This window comes from Penicillium concentricum, assembly GCF_028827145.1.
Source record: "Penicillium concentricum strain IBT 3081 chromosome Unknown utg000002l_segment0_segment0, whole genome shotgun sequence".
Classification (NCBI taxonomy): domain Eukaryota; kingdom Fungi; phylum Ascomycota; class Eurotiomycetes; order Eurotiales; family Aspergillaceae; genus Penicillium; species Penicillium concentricum.
The window spans coordinates 5,989,616-6,004,776 of record NW_026622755.1 but is presented as its reverse complement, the minus strand read 5'-3'; the positions used below and the strand labels follow the sequence as shown (position 1 = coordinate 6,004,776).

Genomic DNA, 15,161 nt, shown 5'->3' with positions numbered 1-15,161 from the left:
ATCTTTATTCTTCCCCGCGAGTCGCTCAAAATATCTTGAAACAGGGACCGTGTGTCAGGATGGGACTAAGCTTCGATGATCCGTTTCAGGGTCTTATATATCTATATCCTCGCATTTTCACAACATGGATTGTTCTTAGCATCGGTTCACAGGATTGAGGCTCAATTCTAGAGTCTGGTCCTAATACAAGATCGAGGTCAAAGTTGTCTTGACTTCAGCTCTTTGTTTACCTTGGGATATCTATACCCTGCATGTCCTCGCCCTGAAAAACGCATTCCGGTTGAATTCTCCTTCAAGTACTGGGATATGTCAATTAATTATTCTGTTGGAACCCGCTCTGATAACAACACTTCTTCTCGCACCCCTGTCATTATCATTGGCGCAATAGCTGGCGGCCTCATCTTCCTAGCAAGTATGCAGCCCAGGCCGGAACCTCGCAGAAGTAAACTAACCTAAACCAGTGGCTGGAAGCTTACTATATCTCTTCTCGCGCAAAGAACGGGCCAGAAGAAGAAATGCACAGTCCGAAGACTTCTCTCCTCTCGAACCTCCACCAGCCTATAAAACGGATGAACTAGGCACACCCCGAGGTCTCCACTCCCAACCTCGGCCCTTGTCTTCCTTTGCGCCGGACTACAGTCGCCAGGCCCAACATGCGCAACAATACCAACAGCAGCTATCTCGCACTTCATACGAACAACCCCCGGCATACCCCACACTGCCAACATATGATCCATCACGATACCAACCTATTCGGCCAACGTCCATGGGCGATTTCAACGCCCACAACTATACCTATAACCCCGCTCATGCCAATCCACATCCTGGTCCCTCTTCCCGCTTGAGTGCAGTTCACTACAGTGACGCTAGACTAGCTTCCCGACCAGTATCAATGGCCGACTATGGTGCTCCAATTGGTCCCGTAGCTGTTCCAACTAGGCCGAGACGCCAGGCAGCTATCCCACCACCGGAACAGAACAGGCAGGAGCGCAGGGACAAGAGGGAGAGAAGTGCATCGGAGCCAATGCTTTCGGCCCAGGCCGCCCCAAAACAGCCTAAACCCGTCTTGTCGCGGCTGATCACCAATTTCCGTTGAGGTTGTGACAGTGGCTTGGGCTTGTTTCTTGTTTTTACGACTATCACGACATGGTGTTTTCTTTTTGGAAAATGTGACGGGGGGTTATTTGTCATTTATTTCATTTTGTTTTATTCTTTCTCAAAAATCAAATCTTATCACTGGTGAATAGTACTCCGTTATAGATAAATACATTTATAGCGTACAGAGTACAGAGTAGATCATTGACAGACACCTGGTCTGTGCTATGATCTCCATTTAACGATCATCCCGGGTTTTCCCTTTTCACACCCTCAGCGCCTATAATTGTGCATTGATATATCCCTGGCTCAAACGCCTCGGTGGCGGAATGATAACCCCCTGGTGACTGTCTAATATAATTCTTTCAAGAAAGTGCACCCTTTGAAGTACTTTTTTGTCCTTGGAATTTGTCCGTTTACGTGGACTCGACTGTGAATATTGATCCTTCCACTCCACTTCGTTGCAGGGATTCAGATGCGTCACAGTGAAACAGTGCTTTTTTGCTCCTTTTCGTCTTGAGAGGAGCCTACCCCCTCTTTTGATCCCTGTCCTGGCCTTTCCCTTTCTCGTCGCAATGACTGGCCAAGCAGAGGTTTGGTTTACCGTGCCTATCACGCATTTTATTGCATCCCTGAATTCGAGATAAACCTGTAAGTCAAAATGTCCCCTCCGATCTATCGATGGTCTTTGTTGTGAGTGCAGATCCTTAGACAAGCGCCATGCCAAGACGACGAACGACGAGGATGCATTGATAGCGACACACTTTATGCAACCTATGGCCGACCCGCGTCAAGTCCGTCAAACGCAAGTTGACTGCGCCGCAACTCATAAATGACTATCTACCTCGCTGAGAATGACCAGGGGGGCAGGGATTGTAAATTTACTACCCCTCCCATATGCGTTGCCTACGCACACTGCAGCTATGGGAGCCTCTCATAGATGGCCCGCCTAGATCACTTAGCGGGCCAACTGTTGACCTTGTGGCACTTTTTTTTTTTTTTTTCCTTCGAAGCGCTGTTGTTTGTGCGAGAGACACTGTCTTGATTCTTAGATTCCGCCCCCGGGGGCCACCAGCAGAGGGGTACCAGACCATCGGGTTGCCTGCCGGGTCTCTAATCACTCGCTGGGTCAGTTGGTTTCCAGCACCATCCCCGTCAAGCACTTCATTCAGAAGATCTTCGCTCTTTTGGTCAACCAACGGATATGCAGTGGTTGGCTAGTGCGCCTCTATGGACGTCTCGTTTTGATATAACTTCAACACACGCGGGCGATCTATCTGCCTTGGTCACCTTCTCTCTACCCCCCTTTGTTCCTCCATCGGCTGTGCTTGACTTGTTTCCCTGGGGAGAAAAACCCATGTTCTCTGTGGGGAGGTTGATAAGTTTTGAGATGAGCACGGCTCTAGGGAGTGATTTGTCCTCCCTTCGGTATATTTGACCCCCGAACGCGTCACCACTCCAGCCCCCATGATTGATTGTTTAAAGGCTATGGCGACTTTCATGAAGAAGTTCAAAAGGAAGCGGAGAGTGTCCACAGAGCTCCACTCTCGCTGGGGTGATGTTGCTATCACCTATCCCACACAAGGGTCCTGGAACCAGTGGAATCAACATACTGGTTACGCCAACAAGTCAGCAAGGGCATCTGAAGAAAATCAACAATACCCCCCGGCTGGCCCAATACACCGCTCGAGTTCTGGCACCTCAAGCAGACGATCGCGAAGCATAGGCACCCGAGAATCCCAAGTGGGAGACCCTCCACCATTTCCCACTGGATATTTCGACCAAAACATTCGGCGTCGCGTGGGAGATTCCCACACACCGCCATCCCATACATCACCAGGTCAAGGACTTGGCCTTGGTGATCTGAGCGGTGGGCCCCATCGCCGACCCCCAAGCTCTATCATCAATGACGAATGCACTACGGATGAGTCTTGCGACGATGAAGAAGAAGAGGAGGAAGAAGAACGAGATACTCTGGGCCCACGAATTCAATTAAGCCCTCGAGAATACGGCATGGGAGATGTGTCACACACAGCACGCGACAATCCCGAAGATTTTGATATCCCAGCCAAGTCTCCTCCGCTCTCCGTGACTTCGCGTATGCGCCGTTGCAGTTTGCAAAGCTGTGCAACAGAACCCACAGCATCTATATCTGGTGGCACCAACTCAAGACGAACGAGCTTTACCGCTGCTTCCTCTATCTCTGCTCCCTCTATGCCACCCTCTACACCTCGCGTTGCGTACACCCCAAAGCAACCTCCCCCAGAGAAAAGATACCCTCCCCGTACAAAACGGGAACCCGAGTCCGCGCCTCAGGAAATGGTGCCTTCCTATGATGAGCTCTATGGTTGATATGTCCTGAGCAAATGTTCAACTAGAATTCTATATGTGGTGGTTTTTTGTATTTGGTTTTTTCTGTAACCAATCAGCCTTCGAGTCTTTGGAACTGTCGCCCGTTGGACTGGATTCGAATTTTATTAATTTTGCATGGCGGCTTTAGTCAATTTGAGTTATTTCGTATAATTTGAAATTTCGAGGAAATTTAATAATAATCTCTCCATACTTCGTACAATATCTTGGATCCTACAGAATCCGGAGCCCTGTCTACTCCCGGCCCTAACAAGAGGGGGTCCTCTTGGCAGATCACAACTTCAAGAATTTTTTTCCTCTTTTTTTTTTTTTACAGTCGTAGGATGCCGACACCCGTCTCCGAACAAGTCCTGACCGGATTTTGCGATTTTACTCAGATGAGGGGGTGAATATGCGCCTGTCCGTGCATCCTGCAGCCCGTATCACAGTCACAATCCGCCTCTCACCAATCAACCATGAGAATTCGTCACACTTTGTACACCTGCAGGATATCCACTGCAAGCAGGATGACGGGGCGATCACTTCATTCCTACCAACCGTTCCTCGATTTCCCAACCAAGGTGCAGTCACAAACCAGCCTGTAGGCGGCGTTCTCTAAGCGCCGAGGACCAACACTGAGAGCAAGAGAATGTGCCTGATTCGATCCGCACATCCTTCCCGTTGCTTCATCCAAGCATTAGTAGCTCTGTAGGTGCTGGGATTGTGCGGCCCTTCCCTGCGCGCGAGCTCAGTCGGCTGAATTACTCCACCAGGTCATCACATCCATACAGAACGGAGTGAGAGCTGCTGGCAGTGAAAAAAAGAAGCTTTCCCGCCTGGGTAAAAATCTCACAATCCAGAGTCACAATTTCGCCGTTTCTCATGCGAATGTGAGATCGATCTATCTGGCACTCTGCCCATTGTCCTCCTACTTCTTCCTTGGCGGTCGCTGTAAGAACAGAAGTTGTCGGACTCTCTGTTCACTTCGGCTCATCATGTTTGGGCTAAACGACGGCAGTTCAAGGTCCTCCAGGATCCTGACTTTTGTCGTGGCTGTGATCTTGCTGAATAGCCCAACTCCAGTGGTTTTCGCATTGAAAACCACACCGGGTTCACCCTGCACAGATGTGTGCGGTAAAACGGCCAACACTACATCTTCCGAGATTGCGTGTTTGGATCAATCGTATAATAAAACCTCAGTGGGGAAAAGTTTCGAAAAATGCATCTCCTGCCAGTTGGATAGCCAGTTCCACGATATGAACACTGGGGAATCGGACGTGAACTGGGGGCTCTGTATGTCGTGCCACCTTCCAGATATCGCAAATTGTGTTTTGTCACTCAGATCTAACCAACTGAACCAGATAACCTGCGCTACGCTTTTTCAACCTGTGTGTTTGGATTTCCAGAGTCGATCTCAAATGTCTCTTCGCCATGCCCAGTCGCATGCGATACCGTGCGTGTAGCAGTCGGGACCCATCTTGAAGACCCAGGCACGTCGAATCTGAACTCGTGGTGTGAAACCAAATCCTTTGCCGATAACGTCGTTGACACCTGCGAGTTCTGCTATAATTTGACCAGCACCCAAGTTTACATGGCAAACTGTACGTATGCCCTGCAAACCATTCCTGTGTTGATGTGACATCAGCAAATCCCAAGCCACTGGTCATCAAAAGAAACCACATCTAACCATAATCCAAATACAGTCCTCGAATCCATCCGCTACAACTGCCATTTCAAGACAGCAACGGGCAAGCCCTTCAACATAGCCCCAACAAGAATCTTCAGCCAATCCCTACTCCCCTCAAGTTTGTCGCTCACAACACCCGGCGCAAAGCATTCAAACTTGAATATGGGAGTGGTGATCGCTGTACCAATCGTAGGATTCCTCATCCTTGTCACGGCGCTCACAGTATGTTGCTTCTTCTTCGTCCGCCATCGACGCAGAAAGGTTGGCCGGAGCCGCCAGTCCCCTCAAATGTACAATCGCTGGCACGAGGCATCTGGTGCCTCGCCGACCAGCGCGCAGGTGCAGCAGCAAGCCTGGGCCGAGCAACGGATGTATAACGCTGGCGTATACGGGCACGGGTCAGGCTTTGGCTTTGTTGATAATGATGGCCGTGGACAGGAGCTTGCGTATGGTCATGCCCAGGACCAACATTATCAAAGCCAACAGTACCAGCAGCACTACCAGAGTCAGGATAAGTCAGGTGTCTCCCAGGATATCATTGAGCAACCTGGTCAACAGCAGTACGAGCAACAGCAACAGCAACAACAGCAACAGCAATACCAGCAACAGCTTGCTCAGCAACAGTATCAGCAGCAGCAGCAGCAGCAACATGCTCAGACTCAGGATCACCCTCAGGTCTTCGACCCGGATCAAAAGCAAAAAGACCCTCAGTGGTAGTGATTGTTGTGATAACTTGTACCTGGTGTTTGCCTTGCTGTTGAGCATAGGTGAAATGGCTGTGGATAGCAGAGTCAGTTGGTGACTTGGATGTAATGAGAACAGGATATCAGCTCACCTCATTTTCGACGGCGTTTGTGCATTTTGGGTTCTTGCTTTTACGGAGTTGTTCTGCTCCAGGATTGTGCCGATATATCCCCGACATTTTGCAATGTCTGCATGGCTTAGTAGTTATAGTCAATACTCAAATGGAGAAAGAGTGCCCACTGAAAATGCCTAGTAAGGTACAATAATGATCCAAAATAAAAGAGCAAGAAGGGGGCACAAAAGAGCAGCACCAAATATCGCCAAAGGGCGGCAGGACGACTTATGTATCCATCGTCCCTAACCGCTCTACCTACATGTACACACATAACATCCCAAAATAGCATTCACAAGCCGCCCAGCAATGCCAACGACGGGACAGAGAAAACCTACGCAAGCCTGTCAGATAATACGAGATGATCGGCTATGAAACCTCTGGGTGACAGCGTCTTGTGTTCCAGCGCTGCTGCAGATTGGCTGGCCGGCCCTGCAGGCGTTTCAGCACGCACCGCCAAGGGTCCAAGGGTCCAATGGGGGATGACAGGGTTGATCTTGAGGTTATTTTTGGATCTGTGGACTTTTGACTCGGGGGTTTAAGTCCTAGAGGGCTTGGTGCTTGGTGCTTGTTGCTTAGGGATATGGGTCGTTTAACTTTGAGTGCTGTCACTTCTATACCACCAGGTATGTAGCACATTGCTTGTTATAGAATCAATCAACTAAAAGAGTTCCAATTTCACTGAGAACATCATAGAGTGAAGACAAAATCTAAGAAAATTGGGGTAAGAGAAGTCAACTGTAAAGGCGGGCCGGTCTACTTTATCTTATCCCCTCACGGAGCTCTTTGACCTTCCACATTCAACCGGCCATGTCGAACCTCACGCAAGAGCAAATTAAAGTCCTTGAGCAATCGCGGCAGCGTCTAGTGCAGCTGACTCGCTCACTAGGCTCGCTGATCGCGAGTCTAAACCAAAGCGACCCTCTTCCACCCTGGTAAGAGCTACCATCCCACCAATTTGACAATAATCTCAATCCCAGACCTAAGCAGCCAAATGCAATGAGTACTCAAAATTACCATACTAACCTAAAATCAGGACCTCCCTTCAATCCCAAGCAAGCATCATCTCCAACAACCTCATTAGCGTCTCCGACCAACTCTCCGACCAACGCGACCTCCTCTCCAATCTAGTTGCCTACCCAGGCCCAGAATACCCGGGCCGAACACAAGCAAACACCCTCGAACAACTTCTACGCACAAAACTCGATCCCCGCGTCGAAGACTGGGTTGCGCGCGGCCGTGCAGCCGGCACAGAGCCCGCCCCAGGCCCGTCGTCTAATTTCTCCGACTCCGATGCTGCGCACAAACCGCTGAGCGAAGCCCAGCTCGCGGAATTATGGGAATGGGCGCCGCTGGAGGCCAACCAGGAAGCGCGGCGGAGGAACTGGGGTGGGAATTTTACGCTTGAGGAACGCGAGGCTGGGATAGAGAACGTTGTTACTGGGTTGAGGAGGAAGTTGGAGGATGATGATGAATCGGAGGAGGAGAGCGATGGCGAGGAAGGGGATGGCGATGAGATGGATGTTGTCGGTGTTCAGCGCAGGCCTGGTAGTGCTGAGTTGGAGTTCAAGATTACTCCTCATCACCCGCGTCCTGTGCAGCCGTTCGTGCCGCTGGATCTTATTTTGAGACATATGACTACTGGGCGCATGCCGTAGTCTCGCGATCTCTAGAGACATGTAGTCTGTTTTTACAGTTTTACTTGGTTCACGGTTCTCCATGAATCTAATTTCTCTAGCTCGTTCCTCCAATTGCATGATTCCAAAAACGGACGGCATTATTACTATTTTAACCAAACCGGAAAAAAAGCCAAGGTAAACAGCAGCTAAGCTATCTAACCGCGTCGGCGGGTGGTGGGTGTCTTCACGCTAGGCCTGGGGGACGCTCCCGTGCTCTGAGCTGATGGGGCCTTCTCAACGACCTTTGCGCGAGGAGCGGCCTTCTGCTTGGGTGCCGGGGCGTTCCAGTACCAGAGCATCTGAATTGCGAGGATCACATTGAGGGAGAAGCCACCAATGAACCCGTAAAGGATAAACTTGTCGTCGACTTCCTGGAGGGTGGTGAAGATTCGGGACATGGATCCGAGGAGGTAGTTGAACACCTGGTTAGAAGAAGTAATTAGTGGCTGAACTAAGATCATATTAAAAGGAAAGGAGAATCGTACCGTGAATGCGCTAAGCTGTCCGGTTCCTCCATTGCGCCAGATGGTATAGATTTGAGGCGCCTTGCTAGCAACACCCAAAGCACCAGCACCAGCCTGCAAGTAAGACATAGTCTGCGCATCCACAAGAGTCTGATCGAACAACAGCGCATAAACGCTGGCAGCTACGACAGCAATAAAAGCCGCCGCCGCGGCGGAGCGTCCGGCATAGTTCAGAACCAGAACACCGATGGCGATATCCTGGACAGCGATGAGAGCAGTCTCGCCATAGGTGCTGAATGGGAACTGGTTGCGCACGCCGTACGAGAGGGTGATGAGCAAGCTAGCGGTTTCGAGGGCGTAAGAGACGAACGAGACACCGGCCGATGAGCGGGAGTTGATCAGCTTCAGAATCTGGGGGATTTTGACGACTGCACTAGCGCCGACGATAGCAATGCCGAGGGCCTTCGAGATGGCGAGTGATGTGCAGGCAGGGTCCTTAGTGACATCGAGGTCGACTAACAGTGCGCCGTGGCAAGATTTCCCAATCAAGGACACAACAGCATCGTGCACTGGCTCGGGAATGGCCGAGACAATAGGCGCCAAATAAGGCTGAAGAGGCGCGATCACTGATTTCTGAATGGTATCCATTTTGAGTGGCGAATAATAAAAAAACAGAACCGTGTTGAAAATCAGGCAATGTCCAGAAAGAACAATTGTTGACATTCTCAAGGTGAACGGATGTGGCCCGTGCACCACCGGGGAAATTCAACTTCTCTCGTTCACTTTTCTTCCTTCTGCATGACCGACCCGCCATGATCCCTCTGCGGCCATCCCTTCTACGGAGGCCTCGAGAGGCAATTTTGTGCACACAATGTCTCTTCGGGCCTCGATTTGTGCGCCCCGAGGGCATTCGGGGGTTCCTATCGTCCTCGAAACGGCGGACCGGGACTGCGGATGACCAGTCCCCTTCGGTATTCCACAAATCATATTTCTCGGCCAATCGATTCAACGACGGGTCAAATAGCAAAGGCGGCTTGCTGTCCTCACTTGCGTCCTCGAATGCGAAAAGCAAATCAACCACTTCATCTCCCAGCGATGCGTACACTAGTCAGGTCAACTCGTCTGCAACAGCATCGTCTGCTGCGATTGCGACAGAAGCAACGCCAGAGGAACTACCACATAGGCGGCGGAAGCGCTTGAAGGAGGAAGGAAATGCAACCGGACAACCAGAACACAGTCTCCCGCTGGATGCCTCGGCGCAATTGTCGAACTTCTCATCCACGCTCCCCACTACCTCCCTCCGCCGCAAGTTGGCTGCATACCTCGCCCTGACGAAACCGCGACTGTCCTTCTTGATCGTCCTCACCACAACCTCTGCATATGGGATGTACCCAATCTCGTCTCTGCTCGCCCTCGACCCGGCCATGACCCCGCTCCCTACACTTTCGACCTCGACCTTGACCTTTATATACCTGACGGCGGGCACTTTCCTGTCTTGCTGCAGCGCCAATACGCTGAATATGATGTTTGAACCGAAATTCGATGCTCTTATGTCCCGGACTCGTAATCGTCCTCTGGTTCGCGGACTTGTCTCGCCCCGGGGAGCTCTGCTCTTCGCGATTGGCACCGCCGTCGTGGGCCTCTCGCTCCTTTATATCGGAACTAACCCGACAACTACCGCCCTATCCGCCGCCAATATCTTCTTATATGCTTTTGTATACACACCATTGAAGCGAATCCACGTAATCAACACCTGGGTTGGCGCCGTGGTTGGTGGTATCCCACCACTCATGGGATGGATCGCCGCAGCAGGCCAGACGGCGACAATGGGTCATGACACATGGCGCGACATGCTCTTCAGCGAACAAAGCATTGGAGGATGGCTGCTAGGTGGAATCTTGTTCGCCTGGCAATTCCCCCACTTCAACGCCCTGTCTCATCTGATCCGCGATGAGTATAAAGCTGCCGGCTACAGGATGCTATGTTGGGTGAACCCAGCTCGCAGTGCTCGGGTTGCTCTGCGATACTCTATTTTGATGTTCCCTATCTCCATTGGTCTCTGGTGGGTTAATGTCGTCGGAAGTGGTTTCCTTGTCGGTAGTACTGTCGCCAATGGCTGGTTGGTCCATAAAGCATACCACTTCTGGCAACATCAGGGTGCCAACGGCACTGCACGTGGCCTCTTCTGGGCCAGTATCTGGCAACTGCCTATTCTCCTGGTCGGCGGCCTAGTTACCAAGAAGGGTCTCTGGGATGGCGTTTGGAGGAAGATATTCGGACAATCCGACGAAGAGGATGACGAGTATCTGTACTACGAGGATGAAGAAGAGCTTGAAGGCGAGAAGGCTAAGGTCCAAGAGGCTGCATCTTCCCGTGCACAATCAATCCAGACAAGTACTTTGTCCACTGCATGAGAATGTGTGAACTACAAGTCTCTCGTGCTGGATATCTTTCAGTTTCATTCATCTGGTGCACTGAGTTATCTCAACTTTTCTATTCGAACCACATTTTGGTTCTGGGATTTTGTCTTATATAGCGGTTTGGAGTGGCGTTTCTTTTTTTGACTTTGTATAACACCTGTCCTATATGGAATCCATACAGATATTTTTGTTCTTGGCTCTTCTTGTTCTCTGCACTTCGAAGGCATACCATAATCTACTAGCTCCTTCCCTTGGAGGCAAATCTGCCAGTCTACACATTCTCATCTGTACTGATTGAAAGAGAACCCTTGATAGGAGGGTGCAGTAACCCTGATTCTCCAACTATACAGCTGAAACTATTGACATAATTCGAAGCACCCCATCGCCATCACCTAGCCGACCAGAGACAGACACCATCAACCTACGAAGAAGTGGAAACTCCAGCAGCTTCAACCAAAAACTTCGCAGCCGCCTCGGCATCAGTTCCATAAGTGATATGCGCCATCGCATTTGCCCCGTTCAAGCAGACGGGGTCACCAAGGTGACAGAATTCCTTAACTTTATCGCTGGCAAGTTTACCGACAGACTGGGTTTTCAAAGGGTCACCGAAAAGAACCGCAGCAGCAATCTGGCCTGCAGTGAGGCTCTTGGCAGCATTGTGAACGACCATCGCACCCTGCGAGTATCCGCCTAGCAAGATCTTGGTCTTAGGGCACTGGCTAAGAGCCTGATCGACGAGCTTGGCCATCACGGGGCCGCCGCTTGCACCCATCAGTGCGTTGCCCTGTTCGAATGGAGCGTTAGTTAACAGGCCTGTTTGTTGATCTCGATAGCAGTACACAGAGACAAGTCAAGTGCCGGGGAGAGGGAATAGGGTGATCATACCGCTGCATCTGCCGGGTATGTCACGCCCTGCACGGTGACCTTGTCGCCGGTCAGTGACTTCAACTGCGTGGCGACGGGTGGTCCAACGACCGAGCCCATATTACCCATCTCGGTAGTTCCGCGTGCAAAGATGAACGTGAATTCCTTGCAGCCCTCATTCTTGGTCACACCATTCTCGGTTGAAGATCCTAGAAACCAACGTTTAGGATTGTGTCTTTGGATCCTGGGGTAGTTTGATAGGGGGTATTACCCAAGCCGGGGATACTGAATCCACTGCCCGACGAGCTGTCGGAGCCGCCAGACCCCGAGAGTCCTGGGATGAGCGACTTCCACGCATCCAATCCACTGCCGGTAGCACTGCTAGAACCGAAACTGGGCAGCTGGCGGTTCTCAATGGTGCGGGTGGGAGCCGCAATGGCAATACTAGCCAAAGCGAGGATGATAGTAGACTTCATATTGAAACGAGGGAATTTATATAAAGAATGGATCTGAGAGACCAGCTCTGCAGGGTAGAACGAGTGAATGAATGGATGAATGGAAGACTAAAGAGGGATGATTCAGTCATTCTATATATGGGGAGATCTCTGCTTTTGTATTCGGCACTTCTCTATTAGGGTGGATAGTAGGGCACGCATACTCGGGACAACCTCGGGAGGATCATGGTCTGAGGATGTCTTAAACCAAAATTTGATGAAACGGGGACCCTGTTTCATCCAACGATCCCTGTAGAATATACTTTTTTTAGTACTGAGTACTCCATATAGTTGGAGAACGTAGCCCTACAAGTGATCTACAATGGATCGCGCGCTCTCCCAGATGTAGTACTTCGATCTCAACGTGCGGACCTTAAAAGAAAAATCCGAAGTTATTTTTCAGAAAACATACCTCTGGTGTATACAACTATCTCTGAGAAATCTTCAGCCGAGGTATCTATACTATGTGCCGAGATGTATCAGATCTAACAAAAGTCCTGAAACCCCCAGGGCTGAAACCCACATGATTTTAGGGTTTGAGACAAATGAAGGTCTCAAAAATGAGGACCAAATCAGGAACTTTGGCCGACTCTAAATGGGTATAGGACATCTAAAAAAAGGCCAGAATGTGTCAAGAATACTACTCTCAGGATTCATATCAGGGGGTTCCTGACCTCTCAATTGAGTGTGATGCTTGATATACCCCTGAGCATCGACCGGGTCCCACTGAGAATCCAGAAACCCCGTGATATGTACTGTATGCTGCGTAATTTGATCAACTTGATGCCGAGAAGAGGATTATGTTATAGAACTTCCTAGACAAATGCCAATGCAACCTCAGGTATAGTACATCGGTATGGTACAAAATGGATCGTCCTCGAGGACAATGTGATATACAATCGCTAGTGGCACCGGTCAATATCTACTTCCTCAATTGCAGGTGATACGTCTTCAATGCCTCCTCGGTCATGGGACTCGGGGCTCCAACCATGGCATCATCGCCCCCCTTGCCGGTCTTCGGGAATGCGATCACATCACGCACGGATTCCTTGCCGAGCATAACAGCGACAAGTCTGTCAAAGCCCAGGGCAAGACCAGCGTGAGGTGGACAGCCAGAGCGAAGGGCATCGAGCAGATGTGAGAAGTCGGTCAACCGCTCAGCTGGCATTTTTAGGATATCACGGAAGATGAATTCTTGCACTGCTGCGTCGTGGATACGGCGACTACCACCGCCTAGCTCGACGCCGTTGACAACGAGGTCGTAGTGGTCAGCCACCACCCGGGTGGGATCGGTGAGGAGGAGGTCGACGTCGGCGGGGGTCTTGGGTGCGGTGAAGGGGTGGTGTGTGGAGGAGAAGCCTGCTGCGCCGCCCTGACCAGGCTCCGAGTCTGAGGAGGGGGAGAAGAGGGGGAAGTCGACGACCCAGAGGAAGTCGAATCCGGTTGGGGCGGGCTTGAAGCCTGTTGAGACCGAGGTAGCGTGGAGTGCACGGCGTAGATCGCCAACTGGGGTTGAACCCCCGGAGAAAGGGGCACGGGGACGTGCCTGCAGGACAATCAGGTCACCGTGGTCAGGGTCTAGCAGTTCCTCGACTTGCTCAGCTGCTTCGAAGCCGAAGGGCTGTAGTCCGCAAAGAGGCTGCTTGCCATTGTAGATGAAGACACCTGGGCCGCCGTCTGGGTTATTGTTGAACGGCGCACCTGCGGCGGAGTCGAGGAACTGGGTAATGAACTTATGGGTTTCAGCGGGATCGTTGTTATTCCCTTCGAGCTTGAAAGCCTCCACGATGGGATCGCTCAGGTCAGAAATCTTGCCGACTAGATCCACGGGAAGAACATGATCAAGTCGAATGATTTCCATCCCGTATCTCGTGTCCGGTTTGTCAGAGCCATATTTGGCCATGACTTCCTGGTAGGGAACTTTGCGGAATGGGCCCTCCGGGGCAGGGTCTTTCATCAACGACGACCAAAGTCGGCGAATGACCCCTTCCACGGTGCGCATGACATCGTCGCCTGTCGCGAAAGACATTTCCATATCAAGCTGTAGATATTCAATTAGCATATATATCACCGATCACCCAACCAAACTATAGAAATTCATACCTGAGTAAACTCGGGCTGACGATCCGCACGCAGATCTTCATCCCGGAAGCAACGCGCAAACTGATAATACCTTGGCAAGCCACTAGCCATGAGGATCTGCTTATACTGCTGTGGGCTCTGTGGCAAGGCATAAGCCAGGCCCTCCCTTCGTGTAGGCACAATGAACTCTCGTGCGCCTTCCGGCGTAGACTTGAACAACAGCGGGGTCTCGATCTCCACAAACGGCGGCCGAGACTGCTCCTCTAGCTCTTTCTTGCAAAGATTATGCGCGCGGGCGCGGAAACGCAGCGCTTCGCGCAGCTCTGCATCCGACCGCAGTTGGAGGTATCGTTGCTCAGGTGGGAACACCGTTTCAGGCGTCATAATTAGATCCTTGGGGAAGTCGTTGAGGGGGTGGATTTCTTCCAGTGCGAGCTCCCATAGATCTTGGGCTGGTGTGTTGTCCGCCTCTGATGGCTTGGTCTTTTTCTTTTGAACTATCCCGCGCACAGCCACAGGGCTGTTCACGTTCACGGTCTTGAGCTGCTCGAAGGCATCGTTCTTGGCGAATGCTACAACTTGTAGGCTGTGTTGCAGGGTGGGATCGGATAGGCGCACGAAGGATAGTTTCTTAGACAGGTCTGCGCGGGTTCCGAGGTACCCATGTAGTACTACTTCCGTGTTTGGCTCGGCTTGTGCAAAGAATGTTTCGAAATCGTGGGTGGCAGGAGGGAAGTTTACTGTAGGGTATCATGTGTTAGTCAAGGCCCTTTCCAACCACGGGGAGAAAAAGCATTTCGGCAGAGGATATTAACATACCAGCCCGCTTGTAAGCCTCCAGAAAAGCAGGAAGCTGTTTAGGAGGCTCCTCCTGTCGCAAACAAGCCCGAGCATGGAACTGCCGCGGCGCCTGAATGGGGCTATAGCATTGTCTGGGACAAGCGATTGATCGACCCCGCAGGAGATTCGAGATCTCAATATAGCTGGATCTCAACCGCAAAGAGCGGAGCTGCACGGCAGCGATTGGCATATTTCAATTGTCGCGAATGCAATTGTAGCCAAACCGGAAGAAAGCAAGTCATCGGACAACCTGATCATTAGAACCGGCAGAAAGCCACCCCGCCCTGGAAGCGGACTAGCGCCCGCAGAAATAAAAACCGCGGATTTTCGC

General features: G+C 51.1%; 8 protein-coding genes across 8 annotated transcripts; 5 read left to right on the top strand and 3 right to left on the bottom strand.

Annotated features, from left to right (window-relative positions):
* Window positions 1–306: 306 nt before the first annotated feature.
* Window positions 307–1,096, top strand: N7517_005978 (uncharacterized protein; the record flags this gene model as incomplete). The annotated part of the gene is made up of 2 exons (XM_056723708.1): window positions 307–412; window positions 462–1,096. 2 exons carry the CDS (start codon window positions 307–309, stop codon window positions 1,094–1,096), a joined length of 741 nt encoding a protein of 246 aa, XP_056579958.1.
* A 1,466-nt stretch (window positions 1,097–2,562) lies between these two features.
* Window positions 2,563–3,447, top strand: N7517_005977 (uncharacterized protein; the record flags this gene model as incomplete). The annotated part of the gene is made up of 1 exon (XM_056723707.1): window positions 2,563–3,447. The coding sequence occupies one exon, from the start codon at window positions 2,563–2,565 to the stop codon at window positions 3,445–3,447; it is 885 nt and encodes a 294-aa protein (XP_056579957.1).
* A 992-nt stretch (window positions 3,448–4,439) lies between these two features.
* Window positions 4,440–5,848, top strand: N7517_005976 (uncharacterized protein; the record flags this gene model as incomplete). The annotated part of the gene is made up of 3 exons (XM_056723706.1): window positions 4,440–4,737; window positions 4,806–5,045; window positions 5,148–5,848. 3 exons carry the CDS (start codon window positions 4,440–4,442, stop codon window positions 5,846–5,848), a joined length of 1,239 nt encoding a protein of 412 aa, XP_056579956.1.
* Window positions 5,849–6,797: 949 nt separating this feature from the next.
* med8 (RNA polymerase II mediator complex subunit MED8) lies at window positions 6,798–7,645 on the top strand (the record flags this gene model as incomplete). The annotated part of the gene is made up of 2 exons (XM_056723705.1): window positions 6,798–6,922; window positions 7,024–7,645. 2 exons carry the CDS (start codon window positions 6,798–6,800, stop codon window positions 7,643–7,645), a joined length of 747 nt encoding a protein of 248 aa, XP_056579955.1.
* Window positions 7,646–7,821: 176 nt separating this feature from the next.
* Window positions 7,822–8,778, bottom strand: N7517_005974 (putative monosaccharide-P-dolichol utilization protein; the record flags this gene model as incomplete). The annotated part of the gene is made up of 2 exons (XM_056723704.1): window positions 7,822–8,088; window positions 8,152–8,778. 2 exons carry the CDS (start codon window positions 8,776–8,778, stop codon window positions 7,822–7,824), a joined length of 894 nt encoding a protein of 297 aa, XP_056579954.1.
* A 164-nt stretch (window positions 8,779–8,942) lies between these two features.
* On the top strand, window positions 8,943–10,544 carry cox10 (protoheme IX farnesyltransferase; the record flags this gene model as incomplete). The annotated part of the gene is made up of 1 exon (XM_056723703.1): window positions 8,943–10,544. One exon carries the CDS (start codon window positions 8,943–8,945, stop codon window positions 10,542–10,544), a length of 1,602 nt encoding a protein of 533 aa, XP_056579953.1.
* A 427-nt stretch (window positions 10,545–10,971) lies between these two features.
* Window positions 10,972–11,890, bottom strand: N7517_005972 (uncharacterized protein; the record flags this gene model as incomplete). Its single annotated transcript, XM_056723702.1, has 3 exons — window positions 10,972–11,334; window positions 11,436–11,623; window positions 11,686–11,890. 3 exons carry the CDS (start codon window positions 11,888–11,890, stop codon window positions 10,972–10,974), a joined length of 756 nt encoding a protein of 251 aa, XP_056579952.1.
* A 940-nt stretch (window positions 11,891–12,830) lies between these two features.
* Window positions 12,831–15,020, bottom strand: N7517_005971 (aspartate--tRNA ligase MSD1; the record flags this gene model as incomplete). The annotated part of the gene is made up of 3 exons (XM_056723701.1): window positions 12,831–13,949; window positions 14,012–14,730; window positions 14,810–15,020. The coding sequence occupies 3 exons, from the start codon at window positions 15,018–15,020 to the stop codon at window positions 12,831–12,833; spliced, it is 2,049 nt and encodes a 682-aa protein (XP_056579951.1).
* Between the last annotated feature and the right edge of the window lie 141 nt (window positions 15,021–15,161).